This window comes from Agrilus planipennis, unplaced genomic scaffold (assembly GCF_000699045.2).
Source record: "Agrilus planipennis isolate EAB-ADULT unplaced genomic scaffold, Apla_2.0 scaffold24, whole genome shotgun sequence".
Lineage (NCBI taxonomy): Eukaryota > Metazoa > Arthropoda > Insecta > Coleoptera > Buprestidae > Agrilus > Agrilus planipennis.
In genome coordinates, this window is record NW_020439076.1 from 1,323,363 (window position 1) to 1,340,690 (window position 17,328).

A 17,328-nucleotide genomic window follows, 5' to 3' on the forward strand; every position below is an offset into this window, starting at 1 on the left:
TAATTTTTGTTTGCCTAAACAACAAAATTTCTACAAAATGTAGGATTTTCTCTACAATTATTTCAGTGTGTTAAGTTTTTGTGAAGACTCCATTCCGCTCGCCTATTTATACAATAGTACTGTAGGGAAATTTATCGATCAAGATCATATAATTTTTAATATTTTGTCAATTCATGGTTGCCAACAAAATTTTGTTGTTCATTCGTACTTTTTTTATTAAATCTAAAGGATTTTTTAATTCCAAATATTTCGGAGATATCTCTGACCTTTGGGCAGGCTTTGTAATAACACCCCATGTATTGTTTTCACAAAATATTAGAATTTTGTGATCTCGGCTTATAAATTTTCTTTCAGTTAAGTATATAACTATTATGTATATTTACTAAACTTTAAAAGCAATTTTGTTGTTCATTAATTATAGATATAGAATTATTTTAATATTGTGTATTAGATAATACTTACTGAAGGAAAAGCTTTCCAGATCCAGAGCAATCGATAAAACAAAAATCCCCATGAAAATCGATGTAAAAATCAATTCCATGTTGCTGTTAACTTTATGCAAGAAATAATTTTTTGAGTAAAATATTTTGAGAGAAATAAGTTGTTGCAATAGTTTTACGTACAGGTACTTAAATGTAGTGTATTTTCTTCTAAGGTTTTATCAGAACAAATGCTTATTTACCAAGCTACATATGGGTAAACAGCATATGTCACGATGTAATTAAAAATTAATACCTCCCTGTACAAGTCGAGCAATGAGTTCTTTTATCCTTATGATATGATTATGTATAACTAGGCATTGAAGGAAATTTTCCCATGAAGTTTGATTTTCTACGACACAAATCTTTAATAATAACACAGTAAGAGTCTACAATAAAAAAAAAACGATTTTATTCAAACACGGGAAACGCTGCGTGTAGTCTCCTTTAAGCCCAGAATTATTGAATAATTTATTACCTTTCTTTTCATTCTGATGGTTATAAATCGGAAGACAGTTTTGCTTCGATTAAGTTGTTAATTTCTTTTACTAAATACTGGATGATGTCCAAATTAAATACATATATCTATATTAGAACAATAAAATCCTAAACCTCTCTTAAACGTTTTTGTTAACATAAAACACATTTCGACTCTTAATCTATCAAAGATACTGTTTGGGCTTTCGCCGCGTTCTTGACGACCAGACCGTTGTCCAGTATGTTCTGATATTTTTAGTGAAACACTGAATTGGTTTAACTCTATATTTACTGAAATTTTTCACTTTAAATAGACTATCGGTACAGACTAAAGATATGAACATGTGTCGACTTAGGCATTTGACTGTTGGATCGTGAATGCTCCATTCATTGGCATTGTGCCCAATATAAGAGCGGGCCGACTGGTTTCCGCTTATCAAATAATACACTAAACAATATAAATGATTAGGCGAATAATGGCTCATGATTAACATAAGGCCGCCCGCCTTGAAAGGCTATTTGACTTTCAAATATTTAAATTTAAACAAAAACCATTTGTCAAAACAATACAATTGAACATAAACAGTTTCGTCTCAATTCTGGTCTATTGGTAATACACTGATTTTATGTACACCTCTTTTTACAACACCATTTGACAGTTTGATACTCACAACACGAACCAAACCGTCCTTTCCAGGAAAAACCTCACATATTCGACCAATTTTCCACTGTAGCACGGGCAAATTGGTTTCGCGCAACAACACTAAAGCTCCTACTTGAACATTAGAGGTTGAACCAGTTCTCCATTTATTTCGGGGCTGCAAGGAAGTCAAATATTCAGAGGACCAACGCTTCCAAAAATGTTGAACTATCGCCTGCAATCGCTGATAAATTTTTAGACGGTTCAAAGGGAATGCTTCGCAGTTTTCCTCCGGCAATGTCATTAAATTGTCACCGATTAGGAAGTGGGCCGGCGTTAGGACATTAAAATCGTTTGGATCGTTGGAAAGCGGTATCAATGGCCTTGAATTAAGTACAGCCTCAATTTGACAAAGAACAGTGTATAATTGTTCAAATGTCAACAAAGCGTTACCAACAACTCGGAATAAATGTTTTTTCGCCGATTTAATTGCAGCCTCCCAAAGGCCGCCGAAATGAGGCGTTCGTGCAGGAATTAAACTCCATTCAATTGAACTTTCAAGTAAAAACCCCCGCACTTCGGAAGATTTGGATGACATATTAAGAAATTTTATAAGTTCATTTCTAGCTCCCACAAAGTTTGTGGCATTATCACTATATATCCTTTTACACAGACCTCTTCGCGCAATAAATCTTTTCAAGCCGTTTAAAAATGTTTTAGTCGATAAATCCCCCAACAATTCAATGTGCACCGCCTTTGTGATGAAGCAGACAAATACACAGATGTAAGCCTTGACCGTTTTTTTAGATCGCAAGGTACCATCTTTGATTGTCAATGGACCTGCAAGATCAACGCCCACTGAACTGAAAGGTCTAGCTGGTACAAGTCTGGATTTAGGCAGGTCGCCCATTTGAACAAATGTTTCTCGAGGTTGAGATTTAAAGCAATTTACACACCTGTGCAGTATTCGTTTGATGGCATTTTTACCATTAATAGGCCAAAATCGATTTCTGACTGCGGACAAAGTTGCTTGGTTGCCAGCATGCAAATGTCTAATATGCTCAAAATTAATGATTTTATCTGTGATATTATGTTTGTAAGGTAAAAGTATAGGGTGTTTTTTGTCGAAGCTTTCATAGGATTTCTTTATCCTACCACCTACCCTTAGGAGACCCTCGCTATCTAAAAATGGACTCAAAGCTAAAATTTTACTACTATTTGGAATTGATTTCTGGGTTCTCAAACATTTTAATTCAGTGCTAAATTCCTTTTGTTGCGCCATTTTTACTAACGTCTTTAATGAATTATCCATTTCAGTACTTGACAAATTCCCCGTTAGTTTAGTGGTTGGGTTTCGAGTATTAGTAATAAATCTGATAACAAAAGCAAAAACCCGCTGTAGCCTACTTAAACTGGAAAATTTATCAAAAACAGATTGATCTTGGCCGATAAAGAAAGTCAACGTAGATTTTTTACGAACTTCCGGTATTTCTTGTGGTTTATGCAATGGATGAGTTGATGGCCAATCACTCTTGTTCATTTGTAAAAATTCCGGACCGTGCCACCAAAGGTTGCACGCCAATAGCTTCCCCGGATTCATACCCCTGGAAACGACATCCGCCGGATTATCCCTTGAACTGACATGACGCCAATTTTCAGGAGCTGTGTGATTTTGGATTTCAGATACACGGTTCGCGACGAACGTGTTCCACGTGGTAGGTTCCGCTGATACCCAAGCTAAAACTATGGTACTATCGCTCCAATACACCTTTTCTGATGAGATATTTAACGCCTTTTCAACCTTAGCTACAAGTCTTGTCAAAAGTAAGGCCGCACAGAGTTCCAGTCTGGGCAGACTTATTGACTTTAATGGCGCGACCCTCGATTTGGCGCATAACAAATGACAATTTTTTTGTCCGTTTGAATCTTTAGTGAGTGCATAAACGCATGCACCGTAAGCTATATTACTTGCGTCGCAAAATCCATGATACGATATTTCTATAAACGCCGATATGAATGTTTGTCTAGGAATTTTGACTTCACTAATAGCCTTTAATTGGTCTCTAAACTGTATCCACAATGTATAAATGTCTTCCGGAACTGATTCGTCCCAACTGATGTTGCTTTGCCAAAGTCTTTGCAATAGCAATTTGGCCTGAATCGTAACTGGACCGATCAGCCCAAGCGGGTCAAATATTTTCGAAATCTGTGAGAGGATGTTGCGTTTTGTAATTGAAAGGTTACTATTAATATCAATAGAAAATTTAAAAATGTCATCATTGGGTTCCCAAGATAATCCTAATGTTTTGAAATCTTGATTTTCCGAAATTACATATTCTGCTAGATTTTTGGATTCTGACTTGGCTAAAACTTCGGGATGATTTGAACACCATTTCCTCAACGGAAAACCGGCGCTCGACAGTATTTCAGATATTTGTGATTTAAGTTCTATTGCTTCACGGACCGTAGCACTACCCGTAAGAAGATCATCCATATAAAAATCCTGCAAAATTACTTCGCTTGCATTTGGATAAACATGTTTGGCTTCTATGGCTGCCTGGTGTAAACAACGCACAGCCAAAAAAGAAGCAGGTGCGGTTCCGTATGTAATCGTGTTAAGTCTATAATGTTTAATTTTGTCATTTGGATCGTCTCGCCAAACTATACGTTGAAATTCCCTGTCAGATTCGCAAACGTTAACTTGTCTATACATTTTCTCGATATCGGCCACGATTACCACGTTGTGTTTACGAAATTTTAATAATATCGAAAATAAGTCGCGCTGAATGACTGGTCCTACCATTAAGACATTGTTTAAGGATAGTCCCGATGTAGTTTCCGCCGACGCGTTGAAAACGACTCTTAACTTGGTGGTCGTACTATTTTCTTTCAAAACCCCGTGGTGTGGCAAATAATAATTTGGACGCATATCACTAATTTCATTATTCGTCTCTTTGATTTCACTCATATGTCCCAACCTTTCGTATTCTCGCATAAAATCAACATACATCTGTTTAAGTCTCGGATTACTGTTTAACCTTTTCTCTAAAGATTTTAAACGATTTATCGCTAACTGTTCAGAGCACCCTAACTCCGTAACATTATCCTTAAACGGCAGTCTTACCTCAAACCTCCCGTTCTCCTTTCGCGTATGATTTTGGAGAAAATGTGCCTCGCATGCATTTTCTTCGTGCGTGTAAATTTTATCTGTATTTTGGCATTCTTCTTGCTGCCAAAACGCTTCTAATTGAGTTTGTAATCTATCATTCGAGATTTTTGTTGAATAACAATGAGAATTACTTGAATTACTAGTGACCGTAACAGGTCCCGAAACTATCCACCCTAGTTTCGTTTTTTGCGCAATTAATTTGTTATTTCCTATTTTAATTTGGCCAACGCAGAGTATATTGAAAAATATATTAGCTCCCAATANCGGACCATTTTTGAAACTTACTTTACTTTTTTGTAATAACTTTTATTTATTGCAGGTTTGTTCGCGTTGATGTTCTAAATACGTGTCAAAGATTATCGACGACCACATTAAAGTATGTTGTCTATCCTTCGGGATCAGTATTCTTTTTTTAAATAAAGGTACCCTATGTCCTTTCCTGTATCCCTGGCAGTATGTGTACAAAATTTCATGGTGATTAGTGGGGTAGTTAAGGCATGAAATGGTAACAAACAAACAAACAAATAAACAGACACATTCGCATTTAAAATATTAGTTAGGATATGGCTAATTTGCACTTGATACAATCATATTGGAATCAAAACTAATAAAGCGGCCTGAGGTCATAGGTTTTATGTAAATTTGATCAAATAAATTTCATAAGATTGTCTGAAAGTCGTCAAGTTAATAATAATTGGTTATTACTACATTAACTTGTTTTGTATAGCTAAAGCGTTCAGGTGGAAAATATTGCCGTGTATTTTAAGTGTTTGGTTTTATAATGAAATGAAATTGGAACTTTTATTATTGCAACTCAAAGGACGAAAAGGTTTTTGAACTGCCTTGTAAGTGGTCAAAATAATAAAAAGATCAGTTAAAATGAATTGTAGTTCAGGTAAATCAGAAGTAAATATTTGGAACCTTTATTTTGCCTTCAAGACTTCAATTTTTTATTTGTATTTATTAATTAATTATTCATTACAAATGCAACGTTGTCCATTGGAGAAAATTAAATCTTTCGATAAGATTGACGTAACAATAGTTTATTGCTGCTTTTATTTGTTATTGTTTTTCGAGAAATCGTATATAAATCCAACTGAAAATATAGAAAAAAATATTTATGGTTTTACGTTTAAATTAGTTAGTATTTTATTATTGATAATATATGTCATAAAAAGCTTTGTACTTTTGACTGTGACACCATGTTATTAATGGAATTTATTAACAGTGTCATATTCGAACGTATTTATGAAACTTACACACTGTTATTACAAAGTAACATTATGTATGATTATTTGTCTGATTAAGGATGATACCTTAGGTGTATTAATCAGAAATGTATAAAATGGTTTGTTTAAAAGTATTTTAATGCAAAATGCAAATACTTTTTTATTTTGTTATTTCAAATATAAAACAAAAATAGAATGCCCTTATGTATTTTAAATGCTAAACGCAAAATACGCATCTTCAAAATATTTTTTTCAAATAAATACTTTTTTGTAGTACACCAATTTAATTTTCTACATTTACTTAAGGATGTTTGAGAGGTATGTCAAAATGCTACGAGACAAATAAAAATTTGGAAGAACGTTCCTCATTCAATTCTAAAACTCCTGTAAAAATTACAAATCGATTCACTAAACCGTTAAAAAGTTATTGAAATTTTAAAAAATTGTAATTTTACACGTCATTTTATGGAGATTCGTTAACCGAACAGATTAAATTTATTTTTATTAACAGAAAAAAAGCTACCAGAAATTTCAAACTTTTATAATAAGTAACTTGAACTCTGGAGAATCACTTTAGCGTAAGGTTATTCAAATTCACTAAATGGTTATCGAGGAAAAAATGAAAAATTAGCTGAAAATCTCGTTTTTACTTGATAATATAATGATAATATTTATAATTGTCTGAAATAAATGCAATTTTAAAGTTTTAATTATTATTTAAACATATTAAAAAGTTTTACGCTCATTATTAATAGAGATTGAAACTAAATATTTTTTTGTTTCGAAGTTGAAATCAAGGCATATTCACTGCCAAAAGTCAGTTAAAAGTTTTCCATATTATTCGTTATTTCTTATTTTATTCAGTTTTTGGTCAAATTCCAAATTTTCTCTCAAACCTTATACTTTTTTTTAGTATAGATAGTATTTATTTACCTCATGATATGCTGCAAAACCTAATTAATCACGAATTTTTAATTTTGTGTACTCTTGCCTCCGATTGTACCTCCCAAACGTCCTTAAGTATAATTATTTCTTTAATTTTTAAATATTGGAGTTTCCCTCTTTATATTACTAGTTACGAAGACTGAGTATAATTCATATTTTTCTGTTTGAAGTGATTGAGATAAAGTTTTTCCGTTTTTATGTTATAGTTTTTTCACCAATAAATAATTCATCGATATGCTTCCTTATTTACCCTTGTCACCCTTTTAAATTGGAACAAAGACACTGATGCCAAAATAGTTTGTTTACTGTTAAAGATCAGAGCCAAAATAGGGTTTCAAATAATTTTATTCATGTAAAGTCAACATCAATCATTTTATATCAAAATATTTACAACCATTTTGATTCCGATCTTTTACTAATTTTAATAAGAGGAAGAAATGGAATCCATAGTTCCTTTAGCTTTGGGTTCATCTAATAAGTGAAGTTTCTCGAATCGTTTTCTAAGAATTTTGGATTATACGCATTTATTAGCACACCACAATATCTTGTAGTTGGGGGCTGTTTGTAGTAATTCATAGAATTTTGTAATTTCTTGCTAAAGGTACGATAAGGGGTGATTTGACAGATGCTAATATCAATTTGGATAAATTGTAAACATCGCTTTAATATTTAGATAAATTTTCGTTTTTCATTTTCTCCGTGTATCCGGCCTGATCCAAATCGGGTACCCGGTCCAACTCTAATTTTTTATTTTATTTTAATAAATTCACTATTCAAAATTCTAAACTAATTGCAATAAAATGATTTATCCTTTTATATAATTTAACTACAATGTCACGTTTTTAGTTAGCGTGTTCTACTATATGTAAAAGTATTGTAGAGAATACTAATAAAAAATGTTTGATACCTGTAAAAATCTCCCCCCTGATAGTAACCTTGACAAATATAGTATAAATGAATACATAAAAACTAGTATTGATCATTTTATCTTCCTGTTATTTAGTTTTAAGTTTCCAATCGCGTATTTCCCAGTCAACATGAAAACAATTGCTCATGTAAGTAAAGGCCATAAATAGAATTCAACACGCCGTAAAATTTTTACATTTACGTCTCTTAAACAACAAATTGTACATCCAAACTTAATAGCTTAACAAATAAGTACGTTTTACTGAAAAAAAGGTTCTTCAAAACCTAGCAACTGTTATCCTTTTTCTCTTTAAGTTCGTTATTTTGGATGTGCATTAAGACATATCAAACATATTTGTTATCCTTTTTTTAAATACGCCAAAATGTAATTGTTTTTCAACAACCGAATTACCATTTTGTTAAATTGGTGACCTTGGATAGCATTGGTAGAAATATTTATAAGGTAAGTGACACAAATAAGGCCTACCTAATTTGAAACACTCATATCTTGATAAATTATTGGAAAAGGTGATAAAATGTTGCAAGGCATTATTCTTTGGTTCATATATTTTAAGTAATTAAGAAAGCATATTGTAATTTTTTATCAAAAATTACACAAAAGGAAGTAATTCTGGAACCTTAGCCTTGGGCTTTTTTAAAACATAGTGATTGAACAAAGCCTGTATTCTTAAATTGTAGGAATATTGTCATTAGAGGACTAATTATATAAAAATATGTATTTCTGAGCTTTCTATCAAGTGTTTCCATGGAGATCCTTGAACAACTTTCTAAGTTATTTTACTAAATATTATGCTTAAATTGCTGGTCAGACTTGAAGTCGCATATTAACAACAAATTTAAAAAAAACGTATCCCAACAAGCAAAAATTAGAAAATTAACATATCTTCTCAAAAATATTATTAAATATTGAAAAATAAAATTATTTTGACAGGCCTTAATTAAACAAGGTAACTAAATAAGGCCTTGGAACTTAATAAGTTCCATAATTTGCTTAGGAACATTAATCAGTCTTACTGATAATAAGTAACTACTAGTAGAGGTAACTATAAAATTAATTTTCCTGACAATTAGGACATACAAATGCGTCTAGATCACTTTTTTGGTTTTCGTCTTGGAGGAGACATACTGAGATAATCAATCTGTAAATAAACATAATAAAGTTAAAATTCAACATAATTGCTATTAAGACCTAGGGTAAGCAAATAAAGCCTATTTTAAAAGTAGGCTTTATTTAGTACATTGTACTTCATATATGTTATAAGCAATATTCAATTCGCATATTCTAAAAATTACAATTTAAAATCATAGTTACCTATTTGATGAGTTATATTGTGACCCGTATACATTACTTGAAGCAAAACTTCAAAGAATAACGTATTAAAATTCGATAGAAATTACAACAAATTAATTACACGCAATGAAAACACCCGTTTGTCCCAAACAACCGGCCACGAGGGTCGCTGTGAGCGCGAGCGGGCCTCTCGCGCACTGTTTGCTGAGTCGTGGGGCTGTCGTCTATGTGTGTGTGAAGTATTTTTGATGTAAATATATTTTAAATGACTTTTTCGCACTACAGGCCTTATTTGAGCATAGGCCTTATTTGTATCAGGTACCTTATTTAAAATTGCGCATACAATTTAATTTCGTTAGAAAATTTTTAGAAAAATGTATTAATTTATTACNACATTGAAAAATTAATTATTTTAAAGGAATTTTGTATAATAAATGTTTTTACTTCCTTGTTACAGATGATATAACCCTGCCAAGTGGTTGTAATGTATTTATTGCTCCGTACATAACACACAGGTTAAAGCATTTGTATCCAAACCCCGAGGAATATAATCCAGAAAGATTTTTTTCGGAAAATGGCAAAAGTAGACATCCTTATTCATTTATTCCTTTCAGCGCTGGTCCTAGAAATTGCTTAGGTAATGCAAAATTGATTTGTAAACTTTTAAACAAATTGAAAGCTGAAATATATTTTTAGGATACAAGTTTGCAATGCTTGAAATGAAGACCATTATTTCATATTTACTTAGAAATTATTGCATACATTTAGACCAAAGGAGCGATAAGTTAAATGTGTTGTACAGGATAACGCTGCGTGCAAAAGGTGGAATTTGGATAAAATTAGAAAAAAGATAATAAGACATTCAACACCTACGGAAAATGTAACATTCAGAAAGTTTTGTTGTTATTATTTATTATGTTACTAATTTCGGTCTTAGTTTGTTTTAGTTATGTTATTTTTCTTTTGTTAAATAAATAAATAATTGTTGGTTTTCTGTAAATAGTGAAATAAACGTAGTTAAAAGAGAAGTAATGGTTCCGAATAATTTGTAACTACATAAAACACGTTTATGGTAATAGTACTTTTTGTTCTTCTTTTATATAAGGAATTGCTAGCGTATTTTCAGACAGCTTTACTTGCTTTTAAAGTGAAAGGACCTAAGCCATTACCTTTTGTGGGAAATGCATTACTAATTAACGACTCAAAAAGTAATTATAAATATTAACCACTAATCCTTGTTTAAATATATTCATTGAAAGTAATCTAAAATTGTCATTTATATTGAAAAACATTCCTAAAGTAATTTATTGAAACTTGCATTCATGGATTTCGATTTTGATATTATTAGGTAACTTCAACACGCCATGCGGAAGTATGAAATAGTTTGTTGATTGTTTTCCAGAATTAGAAAAGATTGGCAGTGACTGTTACGAAGAATATGGTCCTGTTTTTCGTGCGTGGATTTCCTTCATCCCTACGATTTTTATATATCAACCAGATCATTTGCAAGCCGTACTTGGAAGTAGCAAACAAACGGATAAGAATTTTCTGTATTCATACATGCACAATTTTATAGGAGAAGGTTTAATTACAAACAATGGTGAGTTGTTATTATTAGATGACCTAAAATTTTTTTCTTGAGTATTTATTGAGATATCTACTTTTTAATTTATAGGATACAAGTGGTTAACTCATCGTAAATATATTCAGTCGTATTTTAATATTAATTATTTAGACCGGTGCGTTAAAACATTTTCTAAACACTCAAAGATGTTGATTAAGAAGTTGGACAATAGTGATGGTCTCATCAAAATAACGAATTTCGTAAATGATAGTGTACTAAATGTTCTACACGGTGGGGTTTTTTTGTAGTGAGTTCTATTTTATAATTGCCCGATTTTCTTGTTATTATTTTAGAAATAGTGTTTGGTCTACAAGCCGAAGATGAGGAATTAAAAACTAAATCGCCGTTTAGAAAGTAAGTAGGTATAATAGAAATACATTGTTGTTTATTACGTATTTATTGACTGTTATTAGTTATCTGTATTTTTAGAGGGAAATTGTTGGTACACGAACGTTTAACAAAACCCTGGATGCTTTTTGAATTTCTTTACAGATTAACTTCTTATGGTGACATGGAGATAACCCAAAAGTCCAAATTGCAAAACTTTACTAAACAGGTAAACTTATATAAATTAACGTTTAATAAGAAATACTGTGCTATTTACAATAAAGGTTTTAGAAAATAAAAAAGCAAATAGAAAAGTCAATCGCGAACACAGTCTTTTGGACATATTCATAAAAATATCAGAAACCCATTTTGATTTTACAGAAGAAGACATTATCAACGAAGCTTGCACATTTATGCTAGCAGTAAGTACTCTTATTATAAGAATTATTCTAAATAACATCGTGTATGGTCGATCTATAATAAATACGTAAATCTATAAAAGAATACGTATAAGACAACTGACGAAATATTTGTATCTTTCTGCGTTTTTTTTTAGGGGCAAGATTCGGTTTCTTCAGCGATATCGTTTACCTTATACTTTTTGGCAAAATATACAGAATATCAAGACAGAGCCAGGGAAGAAGTGGACGAAATATTGGACAGTTGTGAAAATAATCCCAAAGTTTCTGATTTAAACGATATGAAATATTTAGGGTGCTGTATCAAAGAAGCCCTTAGACTATGTCCTAGTGTTCCGATAATTGCTAGAAAACTTTCTGAGAAACTGGTTTTAGGTAAGTACTTGATTTAGTGTTTTGAAAAAACATTCATCATCATCTCATCATAAGGTCGTCAGTCTTAAGACTGGTTGAACACGCACCTCCACTGTTTCCTATCCTGAGTTAATCTTCGCATTTCCCTAAAACTAGAACAATCCACAACCTTAATTATTTGCGAACAGTAATCGAAACTAGGTCTACTTCTACCCCTCCTAACTCCTGTTTCTACCCCTGATATGTCTCTGACTGCTAATACTACTATATCATCTGCAAATCTAAGCATACTAATCTTTTACCCTTCTATATTTATTCCTACACTTTTACTGTCTTTATTGTCTTTAATGTATAGATTAAAAAGTAGTGGTGACAGTGTGCATCCCTGTTTGACTCCCTTTCTAATATTTAATTCTCTACGTTGCAGCTTCAGCTCTATAACTTTATACAAACTAAGTATTGCTCTTCTATCTTTGTAACTCATCCCTACATTTTTAAGTATATTTAACATCATGTCTCATTTAACATTATCAAAAGCTTTTTCTATGTATACAAATCCTATGTACGCACTCTTTCCTTTTTCTGTCGTTTTCTCTATTGTTACCCGTAAAGCAAGAATGACCTCCCGCGTTTCTCTATTTCTTCTAAACCCAAATTAACCTTCCCCTAATAGTTTTTCAGCCCTTTTTTCCATCCTTCTCTGTACAATTCTAGTTAAGATTTTTTACGCATGGGAAGTTAATGTAATTAAATAAAAAACATTGAAAAATTAATTATTTTAAAGGAATTTTGTATAATAAATGTTTTTACTTCCTTGTTACAGATGATATAACCCTGCCAAGTGGTTGTAATGTATTTATTGCTCCGTACATAACACACAGGTTAAAGCATTTGTATCCAAACCCCGAGGAATATAATCCAGAAAGATTTTTTTCGGAAAATGGCAAAAGTAGACATCCTTATTCATTTATTCCTTTCAGCGCTGGTCCTAGAAATTGCTTAGGTAATGCAAAATTGATTTGTAAACTTTTAAACAAATTGAAAGCTGAAATATATTTTTAGGATACAAGTTTGCAATGCTTGAAATGAAGACCATTATTTCATATTTACTTAGAAATTATTGCATACATTTAGACCAAAGGAGCGATAAGTTAAATGTGTTGTACAGGATAACGCTGCGTGCAAAAGGTGGAATTTGGATAAAATTAGAAAAAAGATAATAAGACATTCAACACCTACGGAAAATGTAACATTCAGAAAGTTTTGTTGTTATTATTTATTATGTTACTAATTTCGGTCTTAGTTTGTTTTAGTTATGTTATTTTTCTTTTGTTAAATAAATAAATAATTGTTGGTTTTCTGTAAATAGTGAAATAAACGTAGTTAAAAGAGAAGTAATGGTTCCGAATAATTTGTAACTACATAAAACATTTGAAATGTGTTTTTGTATTGTACGATAATCCTCTATTCATTTATTAATAAAAAAAGACTGCAAAATTATTTATTGAATGATATATTTCGAAAATCAATTGGCGCAAAATAATGAGAATCATGCACAAGGAGTTTTGGGTATGCCAATAAATTTAATATCCGATTTGCAAAATTCAAAATATAAATGTTATAAAAATATTGTTTCTATCTTAAAAAGCAGAGATATGATTTATTTGCTCTTAAAATGCAAATACAAAATAAAAATACCTATTTTTTTTTTGCATTTAAATACTTGTTTGAGAAAAACACTTTGTAATTTATTTAAAACACTTTTGCAAACGTATCTTCTTTTTGTAAAATGCAAAATACATTTTTGTCGTTCAATGTTTTGCTAGTATTACCGACCAAACATTATATAAAATGGTCAATGACAGTTGCTCACATTAGCCATTGAATATACTAGAAGCTTAAAAAGGTGACAAACAGACATTCCATGAATGCCTTCTAATTCTTTAACTGAAGAGAGCCCAAACAATTCTAAACTGCTTGGAAATGGATAATCTAAAATATGGATCGATATTATTTTCCGGGTTCAATGTCATGATCCGTGGAATTTTGAAGTTCCAAATTGATATCAGCACCGGCCAAATCACCACTTATTGTACCTTTAGCAACGAAAATCTATGAAATTGACAAAACAGTCCTCAAAACAATATCGCATTGATATACGCCAGTTGTGTTCGAAAAAATTCACTTATTAGATGAACCCAAAGCTAAAGAAACTATGGATTCCATTTCTTTTTCTTATTACGAGGTGTAAAAGATCAGAAACAAAATGGGGTTGTAAATGTTTTGATATAAAATGATTGATGTTGATTTTACAACAATAAAATTATTTGCAACCCTATTTTGGTTCTGATCTTTCACGCTAAACAAACTATTTTGACATCAGTGTTTTTTTTTCCAATTAAAACGGGTGACAAAGGCAAATAAGGAATTATTTGTTGCTGAACTGAAGAAACTATAACATAAAGATAGAAAAAACTATATCACAATCACTTTGAGGAAGTTGTTTCACGACATTACTAGTAAAAAGTTTATGCTAGAGTGTATCGTACAGTCAGTTAGTAGCCGTGATACCTAAGCCTAAAACTTTTTGCTGTTACTGCACTATTCCCAGCCAATCCCCTACCGCTCTTCATTCGTGTATCCCTTCTACTACTTGAGTGCGTTAAATTGTTCGTTATTTATTAATTAATATCTCAGAAACTGTGTTGTAATAATTAATCAAACTTTTTTCAAAGAAATTATTAGACATTGTTTAACCTTTTTGTAGTTTTTTAAAACATTTGTAAGAAGGGATTCCAAGTTAACATTCTATTTCTAGTTAGCCTTGCCAACGCGAACTTTGAAATTAAATATCTCTGAAACTATATTGTCCAATAATTTCAGTCTGCACATATAGGTTAAGAATAACTTAACTAACATTCTGTCAAAATTTCAAAAGAATCCTAAGAAAACGCTTTTCATGGAACAACTACCTTAAACAGAAAAATGTGAATCATACCTAATCTTCGTAGCTGGTGATATAGAGCAAACACCACTATTAGCCTAGAAAAACTCCAATACTTAAAAATGAGTAAATGCCTGCATTTCATTTGTCATCATCATAAGGTCGTCAGTCCTAAGACTGGTTGGACACGTACCTCCATTCTTTCCTATCCTAAGCTTATCTTCGCATTTCCCTAAAACTATCCTTAGCTAATTGTAAACAGTAATCTAATCTAGGTCTACCTCTACCCCTCTTAACTCCTGTTTCTGCCTCTAATATGTCTCTGAGTGGACCTCCATGCCTGAATTCATTTGTATAGAAAAGAAAATAATTCTAGGATTTGGTTGAGTCCAAAAAAAATCATGCAAAAATTGCATTGGTATTTATTTTGCTATGTTGAAAGTGAAATAAATTGAAATAATTTTTAAATAAATAATTTATTCATCTTTTCTTAATTTACAATTTTACATAAGTAATAAGTATTTTTGGGGGCTATATTAACAGTTCATAATATTGTTGTCATCAAACAAAACCGTGACGTTTTCTTACTTTATAAATTAATAACAAACCTGAGCTAAAACTAGAAAACAATTATTACATGTCATAAGGCACTATTTTGGTTTGGTTTGATAAATAATCGAATTCAAATTTTTTACGAAACACGTTCGTTCCAAAAAGCCGCAGCTTTTTGGAAATTTTCTCGTCTGTGCTTGACCAGGTCGTGTTCTCTGCGAGACATCGCGGGAGAAGACGAATTATTTGACATTTTTTCCGACTGCTGTTGCAATTTCCTTCGGGGAATGGGCGAGGAGGGTAACGAAGAACATTTCTTTGCGACGTAATATTCATTTGAAAGTTCTTTTGCAATAACTGCTTGAGTTTTACGTAAAACTGATGGCGAAGGGAGTCGAAATTTAGCGGGACTCACGTCCTGATTTTGTTGAGGTTCTAACGCGTTACTAGTAACAGATTTCGCGGGAGACTTTGACGGGGATTTGAGGAAATTTTTTGGGGGCCTGTTGGTTGGTAATGGGGGTAATCTACATGGTCTGCGTGATATGTGTTGGGATTTTGGGGGGGATAAATCGGGATGGTCGAATTTTCTTATTACATTTGCAACTGATGTTGCTCTGTTTGGAATGATCGTAGGTTTTATGCAGTTTTTCGAAGAAGGTGACCTTCCTGTAAAATAGAAGAAAAAAATGATAAAATTTTAGGACGACGGTTTAGAAAAATAGGAATGTATTTTAGGGGATACCTACCGTTGACAAATTTTTTACAAAATTCTGCGACAGTCTTCATTATTGAAAGTAATTAATACATAAATGAGTTGGATGTGCATTAAGACATATCAAACATATTTGTTATCCTTTTTTTAAATACGCCAAAATGTAATTGTTTTTCAACAACCGAATTACCATTTTGTTAAATTGGTGACCTTGGATAGCATTGGTAGAAATATTTATAAGGTAAGTGACACAAATAAGGCCTACCTAATTTGAAACACTCATATCTTGATAAATTATTGGAAAAGGTGATAAAATGTTGCAAGGCATTATTCTTTGGTTCATATATTTTAAGTAATTAAGAAAGCATATTGTAATTTTTTATCAAAAATTACACAAAAGGAAGTAATTCTGGAACCTTAGCCTTGGGCTTTTTTAAAACATAGTGATTGAACAAAGCCTGTATTCTTAAATTGTAGGAATATTGTCATTAGAGGACTAATTATATAAAAATATGTATTTCTGAGCTTTCTATCAAGTGTTTCCATGGAGATCCTTGAACAACTTTCTAAGTTATTTTACTAAATATTATGCTTAAATTGCTGGTCAGACTTGAAGTCGCATATTAACAACAAATTTAAAAAAAACGTATCCCAACAAGCAAAAATTAGAAAATNCATTTATTCCGTGTTTTAAATGTTGTAGCTCTTTTCAAAAGTTTCTTAAAAGGATCTCATTTAGAATTTGCAGAAAATATGCGATAATTAACATGTAATAATATTTCACACACTCGAATTTTGGAATTAAAGCTATTTTTGACCAAAAATTGTCCAAGAAATAATTAACAATTAAAAACTAACGAATTCGAGCTTGCCTTCTTGATTTAGAATTTTGCAAATAACTGTAGACGTCACACATACAATTATTATGTAATTTTTAATGGTTATTTCATCATTATCTTGAAAAATGCAAAAATTACACACCAAACAACTCAAAATCAGCAAACTACAAGCAATACACACCAATAAATCAATACATCTACATATAAAGGGGCTGATTACGTAAGCACCAAGGGTGGGGAGGCTTTTTCTTATTTTTGATGACGCGGGGAATGGGGGTTTTGGATAATAATTACGTTAGCAATATTTATCTACTTATTTACTTTTTCTGATATTTTTGTGCAAGATCTTTGTAGGGTTAATTTCAATACATTAAAGTGAATTAAATTTTGAATTCAT

At 31.6% G+C, this 17,328-nt stretch overlaps 3 protein-coding genes across 6 annotated transcripts in view; 1 reads left to right on the forward strand and 2 right to left on the reverse strand.

Moving 5' to 3' along the window:
• The window catches only part of LOC112905250, a 43,552-nt gene extending 34,064 nt beyond the window's left edge, over nt 1-9,488 (reverse strand). Inside the window, exons 1-3 of one of the 4 annotated variants that reach the window (XM_025977274.1) lie at nt 9,179-9,488; nt 8,945-9,005; nt 463-831 (exon numbers count right to left, since the gene is read on the reverse strand). In XM_025977274.1, the coding sequence (XP_025833059.1) occupies nt 463-541 (79 nt within the window). In that variant the 5' untranslated portion in view covers nt 542-831; nt 8,945-9,005; nt 9,179-9,488. Of the gene's footprint in view, nt 1-462; nt 832-8,931; nt 9,151-9,178 lie in introns of those variants that run through there. The other 3 variants (XM_025977275.1, XM_025977276.1, XM_025977273.1) reach the window with 3 other exon arrangements.
• Nucleotides 9,489-10,226: 738 nt separating this feature from the next.
• Nucleotides 10,227-13,247, forward strand: LOC108741559 (probable cytochrome P450 4aa1). Its single transcript, XM_025977252.1, has 9 exons — nt 10,227-10,365; nt 10,560-10,757; nt 10,833-11,012; nt 11,075-11,135; nt 11,211-11,337; nt 11,393-11,530; nt 11,665-11,902; nt 12,705-12,884; nt 12,944-13,247. The coding sequence occupies exons 1-9, from the start codon at nt 10,227-10,229 to the stop codon at nt 13,099-13,101; spliced, it is 1,419 nt and encodes a 472-aa protein (XP_025833037.1). The 3' UTR covers nt 13,102-13,247.
• A 2,038-nt stretch (nt 13,248-15,285) lies between these two features.
• Nucleotides 15,286-17,328, reverse strand: part of LOC108741471 — a 100,129-nt gene continuing 98,086 nt past the window's right edge. The window contains exon 33 of the mRNA XM_025977290.1: nt 15,286-16,046. Within this exon, the coding sequence (XP_025833075.1) occupies nt 15,517-16,046 (530 nt within the window). The 3' untranslated portion in view covers nt 15,286-15,516. The remainder of the gene's footprint in view (nt 16,047-17,328) is intronic.

Bases quoted from the DNA above. Each gene is read 5' to 3' on its own strand.
- LOC108741559 (XM_025977252.1), top strand. From the start codon at position 10,227: ATGGTAATAGTACTTTTTGTTCTTCTTTTATATAAGGAATTGCTAGCG. The intron at 10,758-10,832 runs GTGAGTTGTTAT...TTTAATTTATAG, and splicing joins AGGTTTAATTACAAACAATG to GATACAAGTGGTTAACTCAT. The intron at 11,903-12,704 runs GTAAGTACTTGA...TCCTTGTTACAG, and splicing joins TTCTGAGAAACTGGTTTTAG to ATGATATAACCCTGCCAAGT.